Genomic DNA, 24,341 nt, shown 5'->3' on the forward strand with positions numbered 1-24,341 from the left:
CATCCGTGAGCTTCCAGCTCCGGTGCTGAGAAGAGATTAAAGTGGAACATTACTTCTTAGGGCTCTTTGGGGCGTTTGCTGTTTGGTTTGTTTTAGTTTGGGATTTTGTTTTTGATTTTATTGATTTTGGGGTATGTGTGTACACCCGTGTGTATCTGTCTGTTTGTCTGTCGGTCTGAGTGTATATATGTGCTCCGTGTGTCCTCAGGAGTCCTCAGAGACCAGAAGAGGTATCAGGAATCCCTGGAAATAGCTACAAGTTTGTGAGCTACTGTGTGGGTGCTGGGAATTAAACCCGGGTCCTCTGCAAGAGCACTAAGAGTTCGGAACCACTGAACTCTCTCTCTAGCCCCATGGGTTTTGATTTATTTATTTATTTTGGGGACAACGTCTTGCTATGTAGCCCAGTCTGATCTTGAACTCACTGTGTAACCAAGGATGGCCCACTTCCCCAGTGCTGAGGTCATAGGTGTGTCCGCCACCACGGACTCGCTGTGGAGAGGGCAAAGGCTGGCCCAGACATTCCTCGATGATTCCACCCCACCTCAGTAGCTCCCGGGCAGAGTTGGGTCTATTTCTTAAGTTTGTATGTATCCCAAAGGGAAAGTATAGAGAAGGCCTTCCCCATCACGTGTGAGCCTTGTGTGGACGCCAGCCTTGACGGGGCCTCCCCCCCATCGCGTGTGAGTCTTGTGTGAACGCCAGCCTTTACAGGGCCTCCCTATCACATGTGAGCACTGTATGAATGCCAGCCTTGACCACGAAACCTTTTACTGTGAGACGCCCTGGTACTTAGATTAGTTTGTCTTTGTGGGTTTCCTAGTTTTCACTTCCCCATTCCTCCTCATCAGCTCTCCCTGATGCGGTGTTGGCTTGTCTGGGTGGCAGGGCACTTTCCCCTTATTTAGCTCTTAACTTCTGCCTTCTCATCAGCCTCGTTCTTTTCATCAATGTGATATCAAAGGACAGCATAGTCTCTGTGTGAAAGTAATAGTGGCTCAGTTACAAGTTGAACCATATGAAACCACTGTTTTCTCTATCAGAAATAGATTAGGGGACGGCAGAGATGGCTCAGCAGTTAAGAACATGCGCTATTCTTGCAGAGGACCTGGGTTCGAATCCCAGCACCCACATGACAACTTACAACTGTGTCTAACTCTAGTTCTGGGGGAACTGATGACCCCCCCCCCAGGCTGTGCAGGCACTAGGCATGCAGGCAATGCACATACATGCATTCAGGCAAAACATTCAAGTACATAAACCTGAACAAACATTTAAAATGGTCATCTGGGGCGGGAGCTGTAGCTTAGGTGATAGGGTACCTGCTGACCTTTTGAAAATGATGAATACAGTATGCCTGACACAGAGGTATGTTCACAGTATGTTGTGTAGATCAGTGCTGTGCCAGGAGTTGGGGGGGGGTAGGGTGGGAGAGGAGATGGGAGGGGTAGGGTGGTAGTGGGGTGAGGGGAGGATGGGAAGCTTCAGACCCCCTGGAGCTGCAGACAATTGTGAGCAACCTCATATAGATGCCGGAAGGGAACTCTGAGAACAAGATGCCTTCTTTAAACCTGGAACCATCTCTCCAGCCCCAAGGTTTTCTGGTTTCTGAGATAATATCTCAAGGATGGCCTTGAACTCTTGATCCTCCTGCCTTGACCACAGGTGTGCTGGGATGACAGGTGTGGCCACCACACCCCGCTCTTACTGTCATTTTTGTCACCCGTGCTTCCTAATTATTCTATCCTAAATGTGTGTCGAGTAATTTTTTTATTTAAAAAAAAAAGTATCATGCCCAGGAGCCTGGTTCTCATTGCTAGGGTGATTATAAATGAGGTTTGCATTGATTAATAACTGAAAAGTCCACACTGAAGCTGGCTACTTGAGAGGTTCTTGCTAAACTGTAAGACTTCCCTGGCAAGATGGTGGTGGTTGAAGCCCCAGCCTGCATTTCTCTTCCTCCACACTGGTTTCTATACATTACCTTTCTATTCAAGATGGTGGCAGGTCAGTGCCTCTCAGAGGCCGGTGGGCCAAGTTTAGGCCCGTTCAGATCACCAAGATGAGGACAACCAAGTATCGTGTTTTCTGGACGCTTCCAGCTCAGGACAGTGCCCTGTGGATCTCTAAGGAGCTGGGTGACTGACACCTGGGTGGTCTGGAGGGAAGGGACAGACGGCTGAATATCACATGTGCCCTGGTACCTGTGAACTTAAATGCCACTCACGTCTGTTCTGTGACCCTTCTAGGAAAACTTGATTGGCGCTCTCTTGGCGATTTTCGGGCACCTCGTGGTCAGCATCGCCCTTAACCTGCAGGTGAGTCTTCGGTGCCAGCGCTGTCCCAGGCAGAGGAGCAGGGTGGGTTTGCCAGGTCTGCTGTCTGCTCTCTGGGGGGACCCCGTGTGCTGCCTGGATCTCTCTACAGTCTTTGTTCTCCTTCCTCTCCCCACACCCACCAGGCTCCCATGGGTCACATCCTCCAGTTTTCTTCATGCGTGTGCGTGTGTGGTGTTTGTGTGTGCTCATGTGTTTGCAGGCGGGCCCACCTGCTTATGGAAGCCAGAGAGCAATGGTGAGTGCCTTCCTTGATTGCTCTCCTCCCTGTTTATTTGTTAAGATTTCTTTCACATTGAATTATGTGTCAGCAGGGGATGTGTGCACACAAGTGTGAGTGCTTACGGAGTCCAGAGGCATCAGATTCCCCTGGAGCTAGAGTTGTGGGCGGTACCCAAAGCGGGTCCTCTGGCGGAGCAACACTACCCTTAACCACTGAGTGGGCTCTCCAGTCCCACCATATTTTTTTTTTTTTTTGAGTCAAGCTCTTTCACTGAACCTGGAGCTCAGGGATAGCGAGACCAGTAAAACCACTTCCTGCTCCTTCTCCCCAGTGCTGGGATTACAGGCAGCCACTGCCGTACCTGGCTTTTCACATAGATGGTGAGGATCCAAACTCACGCTTGTACAGCAGACATTTCTTTAATAGTGCTGTCTCCCCAGCTGAGCCCCAGCCTTCTCTCTACCAGTGACATCTTAACCACAGGCCCAGGTCTTGTCTCACGCTGCCCTGTGCCTCCAGCTGCTGGGATCATCATGGTGCCCATCACCCTCAGTTCTGATTCCAGTACTGTCAGTGCCTCGAGTCTCAGGGACAGGGACGGCAGCAGTTACCACAGAACCCCCACAGTGCCTGGCCTGGTGGTAGCCACAGCTGTGCTGTGCAGCAGGCTGGCATCTGGAGGAACTCCCCTGAGGCCCTAGGGCACTGGTACATATGTGTCCCAGGAGACAAGAATGTTCCCATGCCTGGCGACCACTATAGGAGTCAGTGAGTAAATGTCCTCGGTTAGATTTCTCAGTGGTTCTCCGAGGCCCGCCCTGAGCCCCAGGCACAGTATACATGGCCTGTTACCCCTGCACTCAAGAGGTTGGGGGCAGGAAGATTTTAATTTCTTTTCTTTTTTTTCCTATTTATTTATTTATTTTTACGCATGTGAGTGTTTGACAGTCTGTGTGTCTGTATGCCATGTGTGTCTAGTGTCTGTGGATGTCAGAAGAGGGGATCAGATTAGATCCCCTGGAACTGGAGTTATGCACAGTTGTGAGCCACACGAGGGGCGCTGGAAACTAAACCCGAGTTCTCTGTAAGGGCATATGTGCTCTTAACACCTGAGCCATCTCTCCAGCCCTGAGGGTTTGAAGTTTCAAGACCAGCCTGGGTGACATGAGCCAGTGTCTCAAGAGGAAGAAAGGGACTGAAGCGATAGCTTAATGGGTGAATTCCTGTCCTGTAGGCTTGAGGGCCTGAGTTCCATTCCTAGAACCTATGTCAAAACAGCCAGTTGTGGCAGTGTGCGTGTATAAACCAGTGCCAGGGTGGTGGCAGGTGAGACAGGCTCACTGGCAAGCCAGCCTAGCCTGCGTGTCAAGCTGGGGTCACTGAGTCACTGTGTCTCAAAAACTATGGCAAAAGACTGTTTCCTCTGGCCTACACGGACACATACACACACGCACGCGCACACACACACATACACACATGCACACACTCATGAGTACATAGCCACATACATGTAAACATTCACTCTCTACGCACACGTGCATGCATATCTACATACATGTGAATATGTACACATAATCACAAAGAAATGTCCATTTTCAGGTCTCACCCACGTCACCCCCAAACCCAACTCAGGCCCCCATGTGTGGTTTTTAAAAGTGCAGTATTAGCTGGGATTCCTTCATCAGAGTCTTTCATGTTCTCTAAACACCTGGTTAAACATCTAGTCAAATCGCATTCCTTCTTGGACTTCTAGAAATACTGCCACATCCGCCTGGCAGGCTCCAAGGACCCCCGGGCCTACTTTAAGACCAAGACATGGTGGCTAGGACTGCTCTTGCTGCTGCTGGGAGAACTGGGCGTGTTCACCTCCTATGCCTTCGCCCCGCTCTCGCTCATCGTGCCCCTCAGTGCCGTCTCCGTGATAGGTAAGCCCCGCCTTCTCGCCACCCAGAACCCATGGTCTGTGTGACCCGAGCACCATCACGAGGCTCGGAGCACTCATATAAACACACGCGCGCGCGCACACACACACACACACACACACACACACACACACACACACACACACAATTGGGGCCAGGCATGCTGGTGCACACCTTTAATCCCAGAACTTGGGAGGCAGAGGCAGACTGGTCTGCATAGTGAGTTCTTGGACAGCCAGGGCTATGTAGAGAGACCCTGCCTCAAAAACAAAACAAAAAAACTGCACCTCTCTTGGCAGCTGGAGAAGTGGCTCAGTAGTTAGGAGCGCTGACTGTTCCTGCAGAAGAGGTGCTCGGGTGCGATTCCTAGCATCCACGCAGAGGACTCGGGTTCGATTCCTAGCATCCACGCAGAGGACTCGGGTTCGATTCCTAGCATCCACATGGGAGTTCACAATGGACTGTAACTCCAGTCTCAGGAGATCCAATGCCCTCTCCTGCCCTCTTCAGACACAACATATATGTGAAGCACTGATTTATGCGCTGGTGAAACACCCATACACACACCCAAAAATAAAGATTAAAAACAAAAACGAGAACACTCTTGTGGCATCACTCTGAGAGGGAGTGAAGCAGGGGACATGGAAAGGCTTTGGGGGAAGGAAACAGAAGAGGGGATGCAATGGGATTATATTTTAATTTAAAATGTATTTTAAAAAGTAAATGCTGGTTAAAAAAAGAGGCACCTTTGCTTTGGTAAGAACATCTGCCATCAGTGTCACCCACAGGTCCAGCTCTGAGCACTCTGTGGGGCTGCCTTGACTGGTAGCACCCATTTTACAGATAGAGGAAGTGAGGTGCATGTCACCAGTGGCAGGCAGGGGTACGAGCAGGGTCTCCAGACTGTGTTTAAGATTCAGAACATTTTCTTTACAATGGTTTTTATGGCCACTGCAGAAGGGAGTTCAGCCTTCATCGAAGTGTCTTCACACTGGCAAGGCCTACGGCTTTCATCTCTTCACCGTCTTGCACCTCTGAGAAACGCTGTTGGTGCTCAGGTCTTTCCCGGCCAGTCACGTGCCATCATTACCTTTCCCACGTGTCATTTTCCCGTGATTTCCATATCAGAGCACCTGAACCAACCGGCCAAAGATGAAAGAACTTTAATGCCCCAAGGTGACAGATAAAATCCAATTCCAATAGAGATAGCCCAGGAGCCGGAACAATGGGCTCATCTTGAGTGTCCCCTTCCATGTTGCTAGCTCCACTCTCCCCTGCTCTCAGGAAAACAGCAAATCTTGGCGTCTTACGTCTGCTTGAATCCTAAGGTTCTCTTCACCGCAGGGAGGGCCTGTGCGTGATGCATGTGTGGTAACTGTGCCCCTCCTGGGCTCAGGAAAGACATCATTAATCAATCACAACTGCCTAGGTTGGACCTCAGACATCATTAATCAATCCCAACTGCCTAGGTTGGACCTCAGAATTCTCTGCTCTGCAGGCAGCCACTATCAGTTATAAGAAACTGACAAAATGGAAAACTTGATTGGATCTCCGCATTGCTTCTAGAAGAACCTCCTTTGTGAAGCAGGGCTGGTCACCTGACTGCGGAAGCTGTGCTGAGGTTTTCCACCCAGGATCTTTTCTGTTAAGTGTTGGAGAGAAACCCAGGTCCTTGTGTGTGCTGGGCAAGTGCTTGCCGCTTAGCTACTAGGTCGGGCCAGTATTTTTTCTTTTCCCAGTGTTTTCTTCTAAGGTGGTTTGAATGCCATTGGTTAAGGCAAGTCTTTTAGCCATCTCTGTCTTTCCTATCATCTTCTGGATTGCTTCCTGCATTCAGGCCACTGCCAAGCCCCCATCGATAGTTAAATTTATATCGTTTTGTCCACTGCTGGGGTCTGTAATGACCTCTTGGAACCTTCATTCACAGTGAAGAATAAATGACCAAGGGACCAACACTGTAAATATTAGTTTTTGATTTTGAGTAAGTAAACCAGCTTCAAACGCAGAGGCTGAGACCTGGGGGTACAGAATGATGACCTGATTGGGACCAGGTCCTGGTTTTGACACCCAGTACCATAATAAATCAATAAGTAAATAACTGTGACAAGATTTGGGGGTCGAGCCAAAGAGCTGGCTCAGAGGTTAAGATCTCTGGGGGACACGTGCAAATGAGCCACCCAGAGGGCATGAGTGGGTGGGCCACCCCTCCACCTGGCAGCAACCTTATTCCTCTTCTCTCTCCTTGGCTTTTTCCCAGCGAGCGCCATCATTGGAATCATATTCATCAAAGAAAAATGGAAACCTAAGGATTTCGTGAGTAAGTCTCTGATAGAGCCAGCCCTCCCCCCCCCATGGACAGCCCCTCCACCTCTCACTCCCACTTTGGGGTCCATGTTCCTGGACGTGAGTGTCAAGTGCCCCAAGCCTTCCGACTAATGCTGCAATCCTTTAACACAGGTCTCATGTTGCAGTGACCCCCCTCCAACCGTAAAATTATTTCCTTGCTACTTTGTAACTGTAATTTTGCTACTGTTATGAGTCATACTGTAAATGTCTGATATTCAGGATATCTGGTATGCAACCCCTATGACCCTGAGGTCATGACCCACAGGTTGAGAACCACCCGTCTAGGTGGTGGGACTGAGGACGTAGAACTTCACAGGGAGGAAACTGCTGGAGTGTTGGGGATACACAGCCAGGCTTAGGGTTGCTGGAGTAAACAGAGTGAGCCCTCCCTCAGCAGCTGCGTAGATCAGAGCTCTTAGCACACAGCCGGCCGTGCCTAGGCTGGACCGTCCCCTCTGGAGTATGACAGGATGCCAGGGGAGAGGCACAGGGCTCTTGACCTCCACTGTGTCCTGGGTCCCTATGCTGGTCCCTGGCCGGATTCTGGGCAGAGTAACAACAGCACCGAGTCTGTTCCTTGCAAGTAGGCTAAGTAGCTGCCTGGAAAAGAAACAGTCATTCTTAAAAGTTACCCATTGGACTGTGGAGTCTTCTTTGGAGAGTTTTTGTAGTTGGATTTTTCTTTGGGCTACCAGCTCCCAAATAATGACACAGAGACTTATTATTAATTAGAAAAGCTCGGCCTTGGCGTGGGCCTGACAAACTCGCTCTTATAACTTAAATGAACCATATTTTTACTAATCTACATTCTACCGCTTGGTTTTTACCTCTCTCCCATTCTGTGTGTTCGACTCATTCGCCTCTCCGTGGTGTCTTTCGCACCTAGATTTCTTCTCCTCTTCCTCTCTCTTCTGGGGAATCCCTCCTATCCCTCCCGCCTAGCTGTTGGCCATTTAACTCTTTATTAAATCAATCAGAAGGCACCTAAGGCAGAGTCACATATTTACACTGTATTCAAAATATTTAAACAAATATTCCACAGTGAGTTTCAGTTCCTTTTCAGCATGCTCATAAAGGGATTCTAGGCTTGGGACTTCCCTGTAAAGTGCACGTTAGAACCATAGCGCAGGGGCTAGGGGTGTGGTTCACTGGGGAAGCTTGCCTAGTGAACAAGGTTCTGGATTCCACTCCTGGTACTGAAAAAAAAAAAGTGAAACATAGCCCACTCCCAGAATGACTACAATACATTACATGTTAGCAAGCATACAAACAGCCCTTCCACACTACTGATGGGAGTATAAATTGTTACAGGCATTTTTTTGGAGAGCCATGTCATGGTAACCATCAAACCAAACATCACCTACCCGGTGGTCCAGGGTTCCACTGTATACTTTATACCCAATAGAGATTCACACAGACAGGAATGTCCACAGCAACACAGTCTCTACAATCCCAGGCAACAAACACATGTGCCCAGCAGCAGACAATAGGTGTTTGGGTCAGTGTCACACGGGTCACTGCTCGGCTGTAAGAATGAATGAACCCAGTTGGTACAGACAGACCTCATGAACACCATGCTGAGTGACCAAAGGAACTACACAAGGCCGTGTCTGTAAGAACCAAAGCAGTCTATGCCTTCAATGGTGCTCAAAGTCAGGGCCATGGCACCCTGTGGGAGGCTCTGGGGATGGAAGGTGGGGCCTTCCTGATGTCTCCTTACCTGTCTTGGGTGCTGGGGACACGGGCATGGTGTCCCTGCCCAGTGTGAGAATTCACCTAGCACTTCCCCTGTGCATGTGTATGTCAACCTGCACAGAATTTTGTTAAGGTTTTTTGGTTTTGTTTGGTTTTTTTAAGACAGAGTTTCTCTGTGTGAGCCTGACTGGCCTGAAACCTACTCTGTAGCCCAGGCTGGCCTCGAACTCAGAGTTCCGCCTGCCTCTGCCTCCCAAGTGCTGGGATTAAAGGTGTGTGCCACCACACCTGGTTTTGTTAAAATTTTTGGAATGACATTTAGGGGAGTGGATGTGCACAAAATACATGATAAGCATATGTGAGGATGCCGGGATGAACTCTCCCCAATAACATAAGAAGCACGGTGTCACATACAGGTAACATACAGATACATAGGCATACACATAAATAAAAATAAATCTTAAAAAAATGTGCTGGATGGGGCTGGAGAGATGGCTCAGTGGTTAAGAGCACTGCCTGCTCTTCCAAAGGTCCTGAGTTCAATTCCCAGCAACCACATGGTGGCTCACAACCATCTGTAATGAGGTCTGGTGCCCTCTTCTGGCCTGCAGACATACACACAGACAGAATATTGTATACATAATAAATAAATAAATATTTAAAAAAAAAGAAAACAAACAAACAAAAAAAAATGTGCTGGAAAAATAGCTCAGTGGGTAAGAGCACTGGCTGGTCTTGTAGAGGACCTGGGATTGGTTCTTTGCATCCACATGACAACTCACAACCATCTGTAACTTCTTGCAGGCCAAACACCAGTACAAACCAAATACAAAATTTTAAAGTTTTGTGGAAACATTAATCAAATCAAGTACGTAAACAATAAATTAAACACACACATATTAAGGGAACCTGGAGAGATGGCTCAGTGATTAAGAGCACTTGGTGGTCTTGCAGAGGACCTAGGTTCGATTCCCAAGGCCCACGTGGTGAATCACAACTGTCCATAACTCCAGTTCCAGGAGATCTGATGCCTTCTGACCCCCCAAAACACCAGGTACTCATTAGTGCACATACATGCAGGCAAATCACTCATACACATAAAAATACATAAATAAACCTTAGGAGAAGACATTAAGGAAGGTTGCTCTTTTGAAGTAAAGACAACCAAAAAGTGCCAGACGCCTGTCACAGGCTGAGTTTGGGTTTCTGTTGCTATGGTGAAATGCACAACTGAAAGCAAGTTGGGGGGCAAAGGGTTTGTCTTATGCTTCTACACCCACAGTCTTTCACAGAAGGCAATCAGCACCGAAATTCAGGCAGGGCAGGAACCTAGAGGCAGAAGCTGATGGCAGAGACCATGGAGGAGTGCTGCTTACTGACTTACTCCCCATGGCTTGCTCAGCCTGCCTTCTTATAGAACCCAGGACCACCACCAGGCGAGGGTGGCCCCTCCCACAATGGACTGGACCCTCCTCCATCAGTCACTAATTGAGAAAACGCCCCTACAGTTTTTCCTGCAGCCTGATCTTTTGGAGGCATTTTCTCAGTTGAGGATCCCTCATTTTCAGATGACTCTAGCTTGTGTTGGGTTGAGATAAAACTAGCCAGGACAAAGGCAAAGGCTGCCCTGACTTGCCAAGGACCCCCTATGCACCTGACTCATGCCCTGAACCCCTGATCATCCTCCCTCCTTCCCCACAGGGCGCTATGTCTTGTCCTTTGTTGGCTGTGGTTTGGCGATCGTGGGCACCTACCTGCTAGTGACATTTGCACCCAATAGTCACGAGAAAATGACAGGCGAGAACATTGCCCGGCACCTCGTGAGCTGGCCTTTTCTCCTGTACATGGTAAGTGAAGGTCCCATCCTTCTGCTTGAACAGACCAAGGCCAGCAGTTGGGATCGCTGAGGCACAGTTGAACATGCCGATACACATGGCATGCTGGGGCCATGTCTGTCCTGGGTACCATCCAAATCCATCTGCGGTCACTGCCAGGCTTGGGTCTTCAGAGGACTGTGAAGGCGTACGCACAGCCTGTGTCTGTGAAGACAGGTGGAACAGATTCTGGGTAGTTGTCACCGGAAGATGAAATTATGATGTAGATTCCATTTCCACTTCATCTCTTTGTGTCCAAATTTTAACATCGTGCATCTAATTTTATTTTTATTTTTTGTGGCACTAGAGATGGAACCTGGGGCATCACATATGCTAGGCAGGTTCCCCACTGAACTATACATTCCTGGTTCTCTTTTTACTTCTTAAATTTCGACCCAGGAGCTCACTAAGTTGCCCAGGCTACCCTTGAACTCTCTGTGTAGCCTAGGCTGGCCTTAAGGTCCTGATCCTCCTGCTTCATCTTTCCATGTAGCTGAAATGACAGGCCCGTGCCAGTGGGTCTAGCTTTTAAAGATTTTATGACAATGTTGTGAGCGTGGGAGACTGTCCCCATTACTCATCTGTCACGTGGTGGCATGGAGGCGATGTCCCCGCATTGCCCATCAATGCCCTTCAATGCCTGAGGCAGATAGAAGAGCTGGCCCTGCCCCCATCAGCTGCGGCACTTGGGAGAGTGGCCCCTATGTTACGCTCGGGCAACACAGTAGAACTGTCCTTGAGGGTATGTGTGGGACAGCCGACCCTGAGTGTAGGAAAGAACCAACTCCACACCTTGCTCACTGCTGCAAAGGAGGAACTAACCAGGGCAGTGCTGGAGAGCTCACCCTGGGGGTGAGGACAAGGGAGAGCTGACCAACCCTGCAACCACCCAGGCCCAGAACCAGGGTTATGTGTTGATCCACCCCAACATCCACCCCATCTGTGATCTGCTGGAGCATGGTGTGTGGGGGAGGGAGTGGGGAGTTGGTCCTGCAGATCAGGACTGCAGGATTTCCACAACACAGGGCAACAACAGGATTTCCAGGAGAAGTCCCAGTGAGGTCCCAGCCTCAATAGTGTAGCAGAGACCAGGGCCTCAATCCAGACCAATGATTCTTTGTAATAGACACCGTATGTAAAAATATGTGACTCACTGTGTCATGCTGCAGTTTCAATGGCAAAATGTTCCCCTTCTTCCTTTTTTTCCCCCTCTTAAATTTTAATTTGTTTTATTGGGGATAATGGGTGGGATTTGAGGCATATAGTGAAAATCACAAAGAATAAATAAAAAGTAAGCTGAAAAAGTTTTTATAATAAAAGAAGGAGTTAAAAATATAGCTAGATGCCAGGCCGGGCAGTGGTGGTGCACACCTTTAATCCCAGCACTCGGGAGGCAGAGACAGGTGGATCTCTGTGCGTTAGAGGCCAGCCTGCTCTACAAAACAAGTTCCAGGACAGCCAATACTGTTATACTGTTAACCTGTCTTGAAATATATATATATATTTGGCTCAGTTGGCAGAGTTCTTCCCTGCCATACATGAAGCCCTGGGCTGGATCCCCAGCACCACATAGACTGGGTGTGGTGGTGGCACATACCTCTAATTCAGCACTTGGGAGATGGCGGTAGGAGGATCAGGAGTTCAAAACCCCCCTCAGCTGCATAGCCAGTTTTTAAGGCCAGCTTGGACCTGGAGACCCTGTCTCAAAAAATAAAAATAATAGTTAATTAAAATTTAAAACGGCTTTTTTGAAACTAAGAATTAAACAATTTAAGAATGCTGTTTTTCCCTGTATCACAATCACACAGCTGGTAGGAAGCCAGAGGACGGAGCTCTCCCCCTCCCCCCGCGTCAGTGCTAGCTCCACTTCAGATACACAAACACACTAAAAGGAGAACAGCTCTGGTGCTCACACAGCGTTTGCTGTGAGCTGGCCTCGTGCCGACACAGTGCAAAATGGGTTTATAATATGTCTCGCATTCTCACAAGGCTTTAAGCTGTTTTCCTCCCAGTTTCATGGATGGAGACATTGAAACTCTGAGCGGTCAGAGCACCTTTTTGCCTCAGATAGCCCTGGAAACAGAGGACAGAATCCCTGGAGTCCAGGGCTGTATCGGTCTTGTCTCCAGCAACCCCCAACAGAAACTTTTAGCGAAGCTTGACCCCCAAACGGGCCTCTCACTCTGAGAGAGCTGGCCTCAAATCCTGTGGGTGCTGTGTGGCAAGTCTCATTCCTTCTCTGTGAAATAGCAAAAGTGATAAGACATAAGTTTGTTGGGGTGCAGCATGAGGCTGCAAAGAAGTCGCCCAGAGTATGGAAGATGCTCTGTGAAGGGCTGGGTGGCTTCACCAGGCCTGACAGGATTGAATCAAACTCAAAGAATGCATCTCTAGGGGGTTTCCTACATGCTGGGCATCATGGTATGGAAGGTCACTGAGCTTGACTCACAACTCCTGTCTTTCCCGAGACACCTATACATGCACGGCCATTGTAGGGTTTAACACCAGGTGCTGGCCTCACATTCACTGGTGAGCCACAAAGAGTCAGGCAATAGCTGAAAGTTGGGGTGCCCTCCCCACCGCCTCAGGAGTGTTAGTGAGTCAGTCTGCACATGTGTGATGGGATACCCACCAGTAGCCTCGTGGAGGGTGCATAATTTCTTCCTAAAACACGAGACTCACTTCCAGACTGGCCCTCACCGGATGGAACGCGGGACACCATGGACATGGAAGAGCTTGAGTTAATGTTGAGTTAATGGCCTCCAGTTACAAGGACATCTTGAAATCTCACTTTAAAATGTCTGTTGATGTTCCCACATTAGTTCTGGGAATGAACAGACTTTAGTCTGGGTTTGGGGTTGGCAAGGGGAGCTGAGCCATGATCACAGTTTTCTTAGCAATGCCAAGTGCTAGGGCTGGCTTCATTTTACGGGACATACTGTCACTCATCGAGGCCTCTAAGGGGTAGAGAGGACTGGTGGCTGGTGGTGGCCAGGAAACAGTCTTCCAATGCAAGCTCGGAATTAGCTACTAGGGAGTTTCTGCTGCTGAAGTCGCTTTTCCATGCAGGACTCTAGGCCTCCAGCCCCAGACAGCGTCGTCTATTGGGAAAGGATGTTGGCCCTTAGGTGCCCAGGTTCAAATCCTGCCTCTGCCATCAGCTACATGGGTTCTGTTGGTCCCCACTTCACAGTGCGGTGTTGGTGTAAGGAACTGAACACGATGGCCATGCTGGGAGTGGCGTCTGGCCTGTGGGCAGCGTTCATGCAGCATAGTGCTGACTGTTGCCCTGTGAGTGGTGGCATCCCTGCTTTGCTGTGGGGGCAGCAGGGATTTGGAGATGTTTAGACTTGCCTAGGGTCACGCAAGCAATTTAGAGACAGATGCAACTACATCCTACAACTCCCAAATTCCACTCAGCTTCCTCTTCTATACTTTGAGACAGCTTCACCACATAGCCCAGGTTAGCTGATAACTCCAAAGCCTCCCACCTCTGCCTCCCAAGTGCCAGGATTTCAGGAACCCAGCAGCTGCCTTCTTCTTTCTGGAAGTTGCGCCCGGCTGAGGCCTAGTGACAGAGAGTGCTCCTGTTACTTAACCAAATGGTTCCCCAAAAATTTGTCTCACTTGGGGGTGGCATTTTGCTTTCTTTGTTGTCGTTTGGTTTGGGTTGAGTTTTTATTAGGTATAGAACCCCGGGCCTGGATGTCCCTGAAAAATGCTCTGTGATTTGTCTGACCAGCCGCTTTTGACTTTTCGTATTTTGAGGTAGGACCTAGTTCCCCAGGCCAGCTTGAACTCACTGTGCAGTCTGAGCCGACCCTGAACTCTCAGCTCCTCCTACAGCCACTGGGCCCAACAGTTGCCTGCTTCTTTCTCTGATCCGCTACACACATACTGGGACGTGGTCAGGACAGGGGACACACACTCCATTCTTGACTACATGCCTGGTGACCTCTGATGTCCTCCACAGCTGGTGGCAATCATCCTGTTCTGCCTGCTGCTGTACTTCTACAAGGAGAAGAACGCCAACAGCATCATTGTGATTCTCCTCCTGGTGGCCTTGCTTGGTAAGCGGTTTCTGGGTGATGGGGCTTTGTCACCCCTGGTGACCCTGCTCAAGGCTGTCAGCTCTGCATACAGAAGCTGCCTGAGGCCAGTTCAAGGCGATCACACTACAGGTGGCCACAGGGAGCAGGGCCTGGCTGACCGAGGTGGCTTCTAACACTCTGGCTCAAATCTCGAGTCTTCCAAGTGCCCAGAACTGAAGGCCCAGTGGTGACTCAGAGAGGACCATCTTCAGCAAGAGAAAAGTGAGCAAACACATGGACCACAGCCATCTGAGTGTGGGCAGTGACTCGTCAGGAGAAGGAATGGAAGGAGGGTAAGCTAGGTGAGGTCAGAGGTCACCTCAGAGCTGTCCAGCAGTATCCTCAAAGGGCTGTGAGGTCAGAGGGCAGGTATGGAACAGGAACAGACAGGTTTTCCTTTCTTTCAAGGAATGGGTGCTGAGACGGGAGATGGCCTTCAGTCTGAGGCAAAGGTGCTGCTAGTCACTCAGTGTCTAACAGAGCAGAAAGGGCTTTCCGTCTGGTGTCTCCTCTATACAACACTCTAAAACGGACAAGGAAAATGTCCTCAGTGTTGGGAGGACGGTGAACTGATATCGGCAGAGGTACCCACATGTTATTCCCCGTCCCACCTCGATGACAGGTCCCCCTAAACCATGCAGATGTCACTGAACACAGGCTAGCATTATTCTGATCTACTTTTTAAAACAGCTTTATTGAGATAGAATTCATATGCCATGTGGTTCTTATGCTCGAGGGAAGCCTTGAGTGGGGTTTCCTATAGTCATAAACTCACACAACCACAATCTAATTGTAGAACACCCCAAAAATAAACCCTGTACTCAGTACTAGTGACTCCCATCCCCCTTCTCCCCAGCCCCAGGCGACCACTAATCTCCCTTTTGTGTATAAATGCATCTTTGTGAACATCTTATATAACTGGAATTATATCCTAATGTGGCTCTTCATTTGTTTGTATCGAGACTGTGTCCCGGGTATTCCAGGCTGACCTTGAAATCCCTGTGTTGTCACCTCCCGCTGGCAGCTCCTGAGTGTGGGGATTACATCCCACCCTGTTTAGGTGGTGCTGGTGGCTGAGCCCAGGGCTTTGTGCATGCTAGACAAACCCTCTCTCAACTGAGAAACATCTTCAGCTTAGGAAAAAAAAATCTTCTTTTGTAGACAACTAGCCTCAAGCTCTTGATTCTCCTGCCTCAGCCTCCTGAGTGCTAGGATTACAGGCGCACACTGCACACCTGGCCCTATGAGGCCTTTCTATAACTGGCTCGTTTGAACATAACATTCCTATCGCAGCATAAGCAGTCTCCCGTCCCTTTGTGACTTTGTTTATGGTGGTTAGTACATAAGTCATCAACATGCCGTCGTTCATGGCCCATCTGCTGTTTGGTAGTGTGGACAGTTTGGTGACGCAAGCGTGACTTCCATGGCTTCCCGTGCCTGCAGACCAGTGCAATGGCCGAGGGACCCAGAGGGCACCGTGTGCTGGATTGTTGGCAGGAGAAAGCTACTGAGGCAGCTGACAGAGGGGAAGCAATGCAGTTCAGTCGGGGCTGTGGCTTCCTCTGTCCCTTACCCCGGTCATTTTTCCTAACTCCAGTTTGGCAGGGGATGTGACACTTTGGGAGCTGAAGCCACTTGAAAGCCAGCAGCAGTGGGTGTCTGTAACAAGGTGGCCACGATAGTCATGAGATGTACAGGAAGAAAACAGAACTTACGCCATTTCCCTTCCATCTTTTAAGTCGTTAATGTTTCCCTATGTGTTTTCTACCATCTAGTGTGCATGTGCATACATAGCATATAAATACTTGTTATAATTTTGATGTAAAGATACATTGGATATGAATTTGCATATGCATAAAGGTACATAATACCAGAGACTTCTTGGAGTAAAAAAAATATATATAATATATATATATGGAAGGAGCTTGGGAGATGGCTCAATCAGTAGAGTGTTTGAAAGTCCGAATTTGGACCCCCAGAACTCACATAAAAAGCTGGGCGGTGGTGACGCACGCCTTTAATCCCAGCACTTGGAAGGCAGAGGCAGGCGGGTCTCTGTGAGTTCGAGGCCAGCCTGGTCTACCGCACCAGGACAAGCTCCAAAGCTACAGAGAAACCCTATCTCAAAAAAAGAACAAAACTAACAAAAAAAGCCAGGTATAGGCTGTTGCACCTATAATCCTGGCACTAAGGAGGCAGAGACAGGAGGATCCCCAGTGCTCACTAGCCAGCCAGCCTAACCAAATGGACTGCTTCAGATTCAGTAAAAATTGTCTTTTTTAAAATAAATAAATAAATGGAAAAACAACTAGAAGACACCCTATGTCAAAATCTGGCCTCTATGTGTGTATGATTTCCATGAAGGCTACAAGAGGTGTCACATCCCCAGAATCTGAACTTAGAGATGGTTGTGAGCTGCCATGTAGGTGATGGGAATTGAACTCACATACCCTAAAAGAGCAGCAAGTGCTTTTAACCCCTGAGCCATCTCTCCAACCCCTAAACCCACAGGAAATACACGTGATTGAGCATTATAAAGCTTCGATTCCTGAGTTCTTTCCTCACCTATTATCCTGGGATTACCATGAAGTCAGTGCTCAGGGGAAGTTTGCGTGTCTGTTCAGAGAGCCATTTCCCGCCCACTGTCATGTAGTCTGGGGCAGAGATCTGAACTTGCTGCCCATTAGGGTACAGTGAAGTGATATTTGGAAAGAGCCGTGGGCACCTCACATCCCTCCGTTTGACTTGTTAGCCCAGATAAGGGAGTCCTGGGCAAAGTAGACCTATCCAATGGTGTCTCACGGGAGCTCCGTGAACCTCCCACCTCTGTCCCCGAGTCCTTTCAGGACCTTGCTTGCTCTCCACAGGTTCCATGACGGTGGTGACGGTCAAGGCTGTGTCCGGGATGCTGGTGCTGTCCATCCAAGGCAACTTGCAGCTGGACTACCCGATCTTCTACGTGATGTTCGTGTGCATGGTGGCCACTGCCGTCTATCAGGCCACGTGCGTTGCATTTCCTCCACTCTGGGGCCTGGTTCCATTTGGTTCTGAAGTTGTAGGACAGCCAGAACATATAGGGAGCCAGTTTAGCATCAGGGTGGAGATAAACTCATGGAGCGGGGAGTGGAATCCAAACACACACACACACACACACACACCCTGCCCTGTCCCGAGTGCTCAAAGTATAAGAAGCAGCCTGTCATCTGCCCTATGGGAACTGGAGAAGAAGGCTTGCCGTCACCAAGGAGGCGCTTGCTTGTCTACTTGGAGAAACAGAGTTGTCATTTCCTGTCCTTGAGAACTCTGCCCCAGGTCCTCACAGAGAAAAGAGGGCACACTCGTTTCTTCCTCTGCGTATGGGTGATGTGAAGCCTTGCAATCCTGAGAGCAGGCTTCAGTCCTGCCCCCTCTGAGTCCTGGAGCCTTTCCTACCAGAGGACTAGAAGGGAGTGGCACTCTGTGAATATTATAGGTGACAACCCGAGTCAGTCAGTCAGAAGGATTCAAGGTGGCAGGTTCCTAGGTCTAGCCTGAGCTCAGCACCCACTAGCCTCCTGATCTTGAGGGCCATCACAGCAGCTGCTGCTGGTGTAGGCTCCCATCTTTGGATCACCTATGCTCACAGCACCCTGGGGGGCGGGGCTGGAGATGGTATTGTCTGTCCCGTGTTTGGGGGCAGAGGGAGATTAAAGCTAGGACGTGATAGATTGAGGGCTGAACTTAAGCATCAGGTTCCCAGTCTGAGCCCCTCTGCATCTGCTCCTCCAAGTCCCACTAGGCTGCTCTGGGGTTCAGCTTCACCGTCTGCAGCTGAGACCCACAGGTCTGCCTGAAGCGCCCCAGGTTGGCGTCCACACACGTCATAAGTTTTGTCACTGCAACCGTTTGACTATCAGGACTTTTAGTTCCTCGACACTGTTATAGCCCTCCCAAGGAGAACCTTTGCCCAGTACACAGGTTCGGTGCTGAGAGATCAGGGTCACACAGGCAACTAGGGACTACTGCCGCCTCTTAGGAACATATGGTCTCCCAGTCAGGACAGTCTCCCAGCACGCAAAGCCACAGTCCCCCACATAGCTCTCAGGGATACAGCCTGTGCACAGACAGAGTTAGCATAGCGGCTAGTGTTCCTGTGGGCAGCTGTGCAGTGCTGACTGGGATGTCAACGGGGAATTGGACAGAGGCTCAGTTCCCACATGAAGGTGCTGTCCGCCACAGACAAATTAGGAGCTGACTTTCCCTTTCTTTCTCCCGTTCTTGCAGTAACCACTAACATGTTTCTAGTATTTTAAGGAATCATAACATTGGGCTGGCTGTGACAAGTCCCATGAGACTGTCCTGGGCTGTGTGTGGACCCAGGAGAAGCTCTGTTCAGTGAGGTGGGGACCAGACATGAGGAAAAGGGTGTGGCCATGGCTCCAGTCACACAGTCAGAGGTATCCTGCAGAAGGGCTTCAGTCTGTGGGCCAAGCTCAGACCTCAAATCTTGAGGTACCCAGCACTCTGTAACAGAGAGAGTCCATTTGTATAGACCTAGAAACCCTTCCCATGCCTTGCCTTGTACCCCAAGTTCCTCTCTTACCCCCTTAGCCCACTGACCCAAGTACCTGTGTGTTGTAGGTTTTTGAGTCAGGCCTCTCAGATCTATGACTCCTCCTTGATCGCCAGCGTAGGCTACATCCTGTCCACCACGGCAGCCATCACAGCAGGTGAGAGTAGCCCTATTGGGTATCTGTGTCCTGCCTAAGCAGAGGGACATTGTTCCTGGGTGGGGGTGGGGGCCTACCTCTCAGCTGACTCTGCTTTCTGGATCTGCCTGTGGTTTTCGTGGAGGGCGTGAGATTTGGAAGGCTTGCATTCCGACAGTCGTTATGCCGACCGTGTGGCTCAGGGAATAACCACCTACCTTCCAAGCCTTGGTTTTACACGTCTAATAACACTTCCTCTCTAGAACTGCAATATGTATGATCCAAACATCCCCCGTTCCTCCTGCTGTGGGTCCTGGGCAGGGCTTCTCCAACAGTGTAGGTCGTCGGGGCTAGGGTATGGTTCCATCGGTAGAGTGCTGGCCTGGTGTGAACAGAACCCTGGTTCCACCCTCCGTGCTGCTTTAACCAGGTCTGGCTATGCACACCTTACCTGTCATCCCAGCCCTTGGGCGGTAGAAGAAGGAGAATGAGAAGTTCAAAGCCATCCTTGACTACATAAGGAGCTTGAGGCCAGCCTGGGCTACTTGTGGCCAGAGTCTGTGAAAAAAAAATAAATAAATAGAAAGAAGTGGGGACATGAGGAGATGAAGGAACAAACAAACAAACCAGGGTGTGGTGGCTAGAGTCTGTAATTCTAGCACTTGGAAAGCTGAGGCAGGAAATTATCAATTATCAATTGTTCAATTATCATGACCTGTGGTTAATGATGGGGATGAGATATGAAGAAGCATATATGGAACTTTGCTATTTGGAGCAATTGAATATTGTCTCAAAAGTTTCTTTGTTTGTTTGAATATGGAAATATAAAGAGCCTCATAGGACAGTCACCTCCAAACGAGTTAGCCCTAGTGTTTTCGGTCACTTTGGTACCCTGCAAGGAAGGGCAAATAGCAGAGGTAGCACTACCCGGGGTGAGCATAGGGCAGGTCTGGAAATGACCGAGATCTCTTCTCTCCCTGGCTGCCGCAGGTGCAATCTTCTATCTGGACTTCCTCGGGGAGGAAGCGCTGCACATCTGTATGTTTGCCCTGGGGTGAGTCCCACTCTGTCTAGCCAGGAATTGCCCCTGACCTATTGCTTCATCTGTGGTTCTGGAGTCAGAGAGAGTTGCTAGCCGGAGGGTGCTGGCTCCAAAAGTGAGCAGCTGGCTCCCCCAAAGGCCTGCAGCCTTCTCTCCTCTTGTCATTTCTGATAAATGTAACTCATGGGGAGAGAAGTCAGGCATGGTGGGGCATGAAGAGAAGAGGCACCGAGTTCCTTCCGGGAAGCTGGGCTGGGGCATATTTGGTTCAGTTCCTGCCCAGCATGCCTAAAACCCTAGGTTCCATCCACAACAATGAATGAAACCAGGCAGTGGGGCACTCACTTCTAATCCCAGTGCTCAGAAGATAGAGGCTGGAGGATCAGTTCAGGGTTACCCACAGCTGCTTAGAATCGTCTAGAACAATGAATGGTTCACAACCCCTATGGGGATTGAATGACCCTTTCACAGGGGTCACATATCATATCTCCAGCATACCATGTAGTTACATTATTAGTCATACTACTAGCAAAACCACAGTATGAAGTAGCAATGAAATAATTTTATGGTTGGGGGTCACCACAACATGAGGAACTGTATTAAAGGGTCACAGCATTAGGAAGGCTGAGAACCACTGCTCTGGGGATGGAAGTCTTTCGATCTTGACCTGGGAGGCGAACAAACATACACACACGTGAATAGAGACTGCCCATCTTTCCTCTTGGGATCTCTGCATCACTGCCTGTAAACCGCACCTTGATTCTGAGGAACTGCTTCTTTCCATACACTGAGAGAAAAGAAAACCGAGTGGGATGGCGCACACCTTTAATCCCAGCTCTGGGGTGGCGGGTGGAGCAGAAACAGGTAAATCGGTGAGTTTAGGTCATCCTGATCTGCATAACAAGTTCCAGGCCAGCCAGAGCAGTGTACTGTGTGTGTGTGTGTGTGCGCGCGCGCGCGCAAGAGAGAAAGACACAGGGACTTTCTAGTATATTCATTGTCATTTTGCTAGACTTTTATACCAGTTGTACTCAAATCATAAAGAAATTTTTTAGAGCTAGGTGGTAGTGGCTCATACCTTTAATCCCAGTACCCCAACCCTAGGGAGACAGGCAAATTTGAGGCCAACCTCATCTACAGAGCAAGTTCCAGGAGAGCCAAGGCTGTCTTGAAAAACCAAAAAATAAAATAAAATAAAAGCAAATTTTTTAGTTTTTTTTAAAAAAATACAGCTTTCTAAAGGGCATGCTTTTGAGAACACTAACTGTAGGAAAGTGGATGAGCCACACGCTACAAAATTCCCTGGAAGACTCTAGACAACTCTGAATCCTGTAGCACAAATAATAAAATCCCAGAAACAGATATTGGGGCTCAACCGAAAACCAGAAAAACAAAATAGCCAAGCCACTAGAGGAGTTTACCTCTACCGAGGCTGGGTGACTGTAGACCAAGTAGACTAAGTCTCTGTCTCCTCCCATTTTATATTCCCTCTAGTGCTGGGCTTAAAGGTGTGAGGCACCACCACCTGGATTTGTTTCTGCCTTGATCTTGTGTAGCCCAGGGTGGCCTTGAACTCACAGAGATCCCTCTGCCTCTGTCTCCCAAATCCTGGGAATAAAGGTGTGTGACACCACTGCTGATCTCTATCTAGTGGCTTAGCTTTGTCCTTCTGATCTTTAGACAAACTTTGTTTATTAAAGCATAAATAAAATATCACTATAGAATCCAGTTTGTGGAGACTCTGGACGTGTGGCCCCTGCCCCCTGTCCTGCCCCCAAGCTATTAATATGCACAGTGCCTCTTGCTGGCTGCAGGCCTTGTGGTCTCCGCTCTCTTTAGCTGGCGCTCAGCCACTTGCCCTTAAGTCCCCTCCTCGTGGTTGCTCCTGGTCTCATTTCTCCTCTTCCTCTCTGGTCTTCAGGTGCCTCATCGCCTTCCTGGGTGTGTTCTTAATCACGCGAAACAGGAAGAAGGCCATTCCGTTTGAGCCCTATATTTCCATGGATGCCATGCCAGGTAACGAAGCCCCGCCCCTTCCTCTCCTCCCTCCCCGTGCCCTGCTGGCTGCTCTTGTAGGGTGATGTAGAGTGACTGCTACTTTGGTGTAGGAAGCGCAGTGCAGGACAGGTGTGCTGTGGTGTGAGTTCTAGCCCTGTTTTTTGTTGGTTTGTATCGCTTTCAAGCTCTTCCTTCAAATGAGGAACTGACAGCTGAGGCACCTCAGTTGGCCTTGAGAACCCCTTGCCAGTTCCCAGGTCTGTCACAGGGTCTTGGAAAGAAAACCCCAACTTAACATCAAGTGTGGCTCCAATCAGCAGCACCAGGACCTGAGCCTGCAAACAGAGAGAGAGAGAGAGAGAGAGAGAGAGAGAGAGAGAGGTCAGCGAGAAAGAAAATTAACATGAACGAATCCAAACTAACCTCGATCCTGCCCCACCGTACTTTCCAGGGAGTTGAGGGCTCACACTGGGAACTCAAGCTCAGATGGTGTTTAGCCTTGGCTAGAACCACTTAGCAGTGGGCCACACACAAGGTGGTAGGGAGGTGTGGGGATTGTGGTGAGCTAGGAAAACTGAGTGGGAAGATAAGACTGGACTAGCCTGGGTTAAGTTAGCTGATATAAATTCTTCCAGCTACTAATGACCACTAACATGACCACTCAAACCCAAAAATCATCTTTATTTTAAATGCGTGAGATGGGACTTTCTCTGCCGCCATTACCGGGACATCCCCCAACAAGACAGCAGTGCCCGTGGGTCAGGAAAGGGCACAGAGATAAACCACTCCGGAGACGGTTTCAGGGAACAGCATCTGCTTTAGTGGATTTTATACGGTGGAAGACTACTGTGATTGCTTAGCACATAACCGCGGACTGGGCCGTGAGCACCCACACCACCAAGGTCTCTATACAGGAAAAACTCATTAAAGTCGTTCAGACTCATCCCCTGGCCAGCTACCGGCTACTCGCGCTACTTCAGAATTCAGTCTTTTGACTTCATGAGCATGGTGTGCCATGCTTCTTACACAGAGGTGCAATATGCCAGGTAGGCTGGGCACCAGGCCATGCCTGCATTTTCTTCTACTTTTCCACAACATAATCACTCATCCTCCAGTCACGGAATCTATAAACAAAGTATGTCAGCCACATAAAATACTCCCTCATCCAAAGCAGTTCTTAAACACTCCTAATGGTGTGCACCTATAAACCCCAGCATTTGGGAGGCTGAGGCAGGAGGATCATGAGTTCAAGGCCAACCTGGGCTACATAGCAGCATGACTCAGCTTTTAGGTTTTGATGCCTTGACCCAAGTGTGTTCTCAGGACTGACTGATGTGCTCCTGTGTCGAGTGGCCCCAGCCGCATCCGCTTACTGGTCTGTCTGTTTTATCTTGCTCTGCTAAGCTGCCATCTACCCTGCTTGCTGTGGCCAGCCTGCCTGAGTAGGAGTAGAGAATCCCATGTCAGCATTTTCATTTGGCCCGACTCAGCCACGTGTGGATAAATGCAGAGTGGCTGAGTGGGGCCCTGAGGTTTCTCCTGGCAGTTCAGGGCTCGGGCTGTCAGTGCGTGGACTGTGTTAACGTCGAACCTGGCTGCTCAGATGCCTCTTCTGCTTACTTCCTTGTCTCTCGGCTGTGTTCCGGATAGATGAGGGCGCTGGATAGCTGAATCCCAGATAGGTGAGGTGTCAACTCTGTGTGCGAGTATATGTATGTCCCCGTGTGTCTGTGTGTTTATAAACTGTGTGTCTGTCCATACACATGTTCCTGTGTGCATACGTACACTTCTCTGATGGGAAGTAGGGGGTGACGTCGGCTGATCCTAGAAGCCAGGATTCTATGACCAGTTTGTGGGTGTGGCTCTTTTACCTTATGACCTCAGTAGGAAATGAGGCATTGAAGATCGAAGACCCTGTCCTATCGCAGTTGAGTTCACGTAGAGTTCACATGGCTCGATTCAGATTCAAACTCTGCCACCTTCCCCCCATAAGACGTTTCGAGACCTCTCATCCTCACTCATAAACGGGGACCCCTTATCTCTGGGTCATGGGATGCATGTGTCAAGGCTGTGGGCACAGTGCCTGGGATGTAGTAGATGCCTGACTAGCTTTGCTTTTGCTTCCA

General features: G+C 49.4%; 1 protein-coding gene and 1 long non-coding RNA gene across 7 annotated transcripts in view; one reads left to right on the plus strand and one right to left on the minus strand.

Moving 5' to 3' along the window:
* Nipal3 (NIPA like domain containing 3) overlaps positions 1-24,341 on the plus strand; it is a 40,544-nt gene that overhangs the window by 10,493 nt on the left and 5,710 nt on the right. For 3 of the 6 annotated variants that reach the window (XM_048443197.3, XM_048443195.3, XM_048443196.3), the window contains exons 3-11: positions 2,250-2,318; positions 4,313-4,484; positions 6,739-6,798; positions 10,224-10,369; positions 14,370-14,466; positions 17,355-17,490; positions 19,108-19,196; positions 20,166-20,229; positions 22,139-22,233. In XM_048443197.3, the coding sequence (XP_048299154.3) occupies positions 2,250-2,318; positions 4,313-4,484; positions 6,739-6,798; positions 10,224-10,369; positions 14,370-14,466; positions 17,355-17,490; positions 19,108-19,196; positions 20,166-20,229; positions 22,139-22,233 (928 nt within the window). Of the gene's footprint in view, positions 1-2,249; positions 2,319-4,312; positions 4,485-6,103; positions 6,126-6,738; positions 6,799-10,223; positions 10,370-14,369; positions 14,467-17,354; positions 17,491-19,107; positions 19,197-20,165; positions 20,230-22,138; positions 22,234-23,761; positions 23,899-24,341 lie in introns of those variants that run through there. The other 3 variants (XM_085690505.2, XM_048443200.3, XM_048443201.3) reach the window with 3 other exon arrangements.
* On the minus strand, positions 5,160-5,931 carry LOC125406300 (uncharacterized). Its single transcript, XR_007233865.3, has 2 exons — positions 5,792-5,931; positions 5,160-5,614 (listed from the first exon to the last, which is right to left on the minus strand). It is a non-coding gene; the product is annotated as an uncharacterized LOC125406300 (long non-coding RNA).

The sequence above is a fragment of the Myodes glareolus genome, chromosome 6 (genome assembly GCF_982192425.1).
Source record: "Myodes glareolus chromosome 6, mMyoGla1.1, whole genome shotgun sequence".
Taxonomy (NCBI): Eukaryota; Metazoa; Chordata; class Mammalia; order Rodentia; family Cricetidae; genus Myodes; species Myodes glareolus.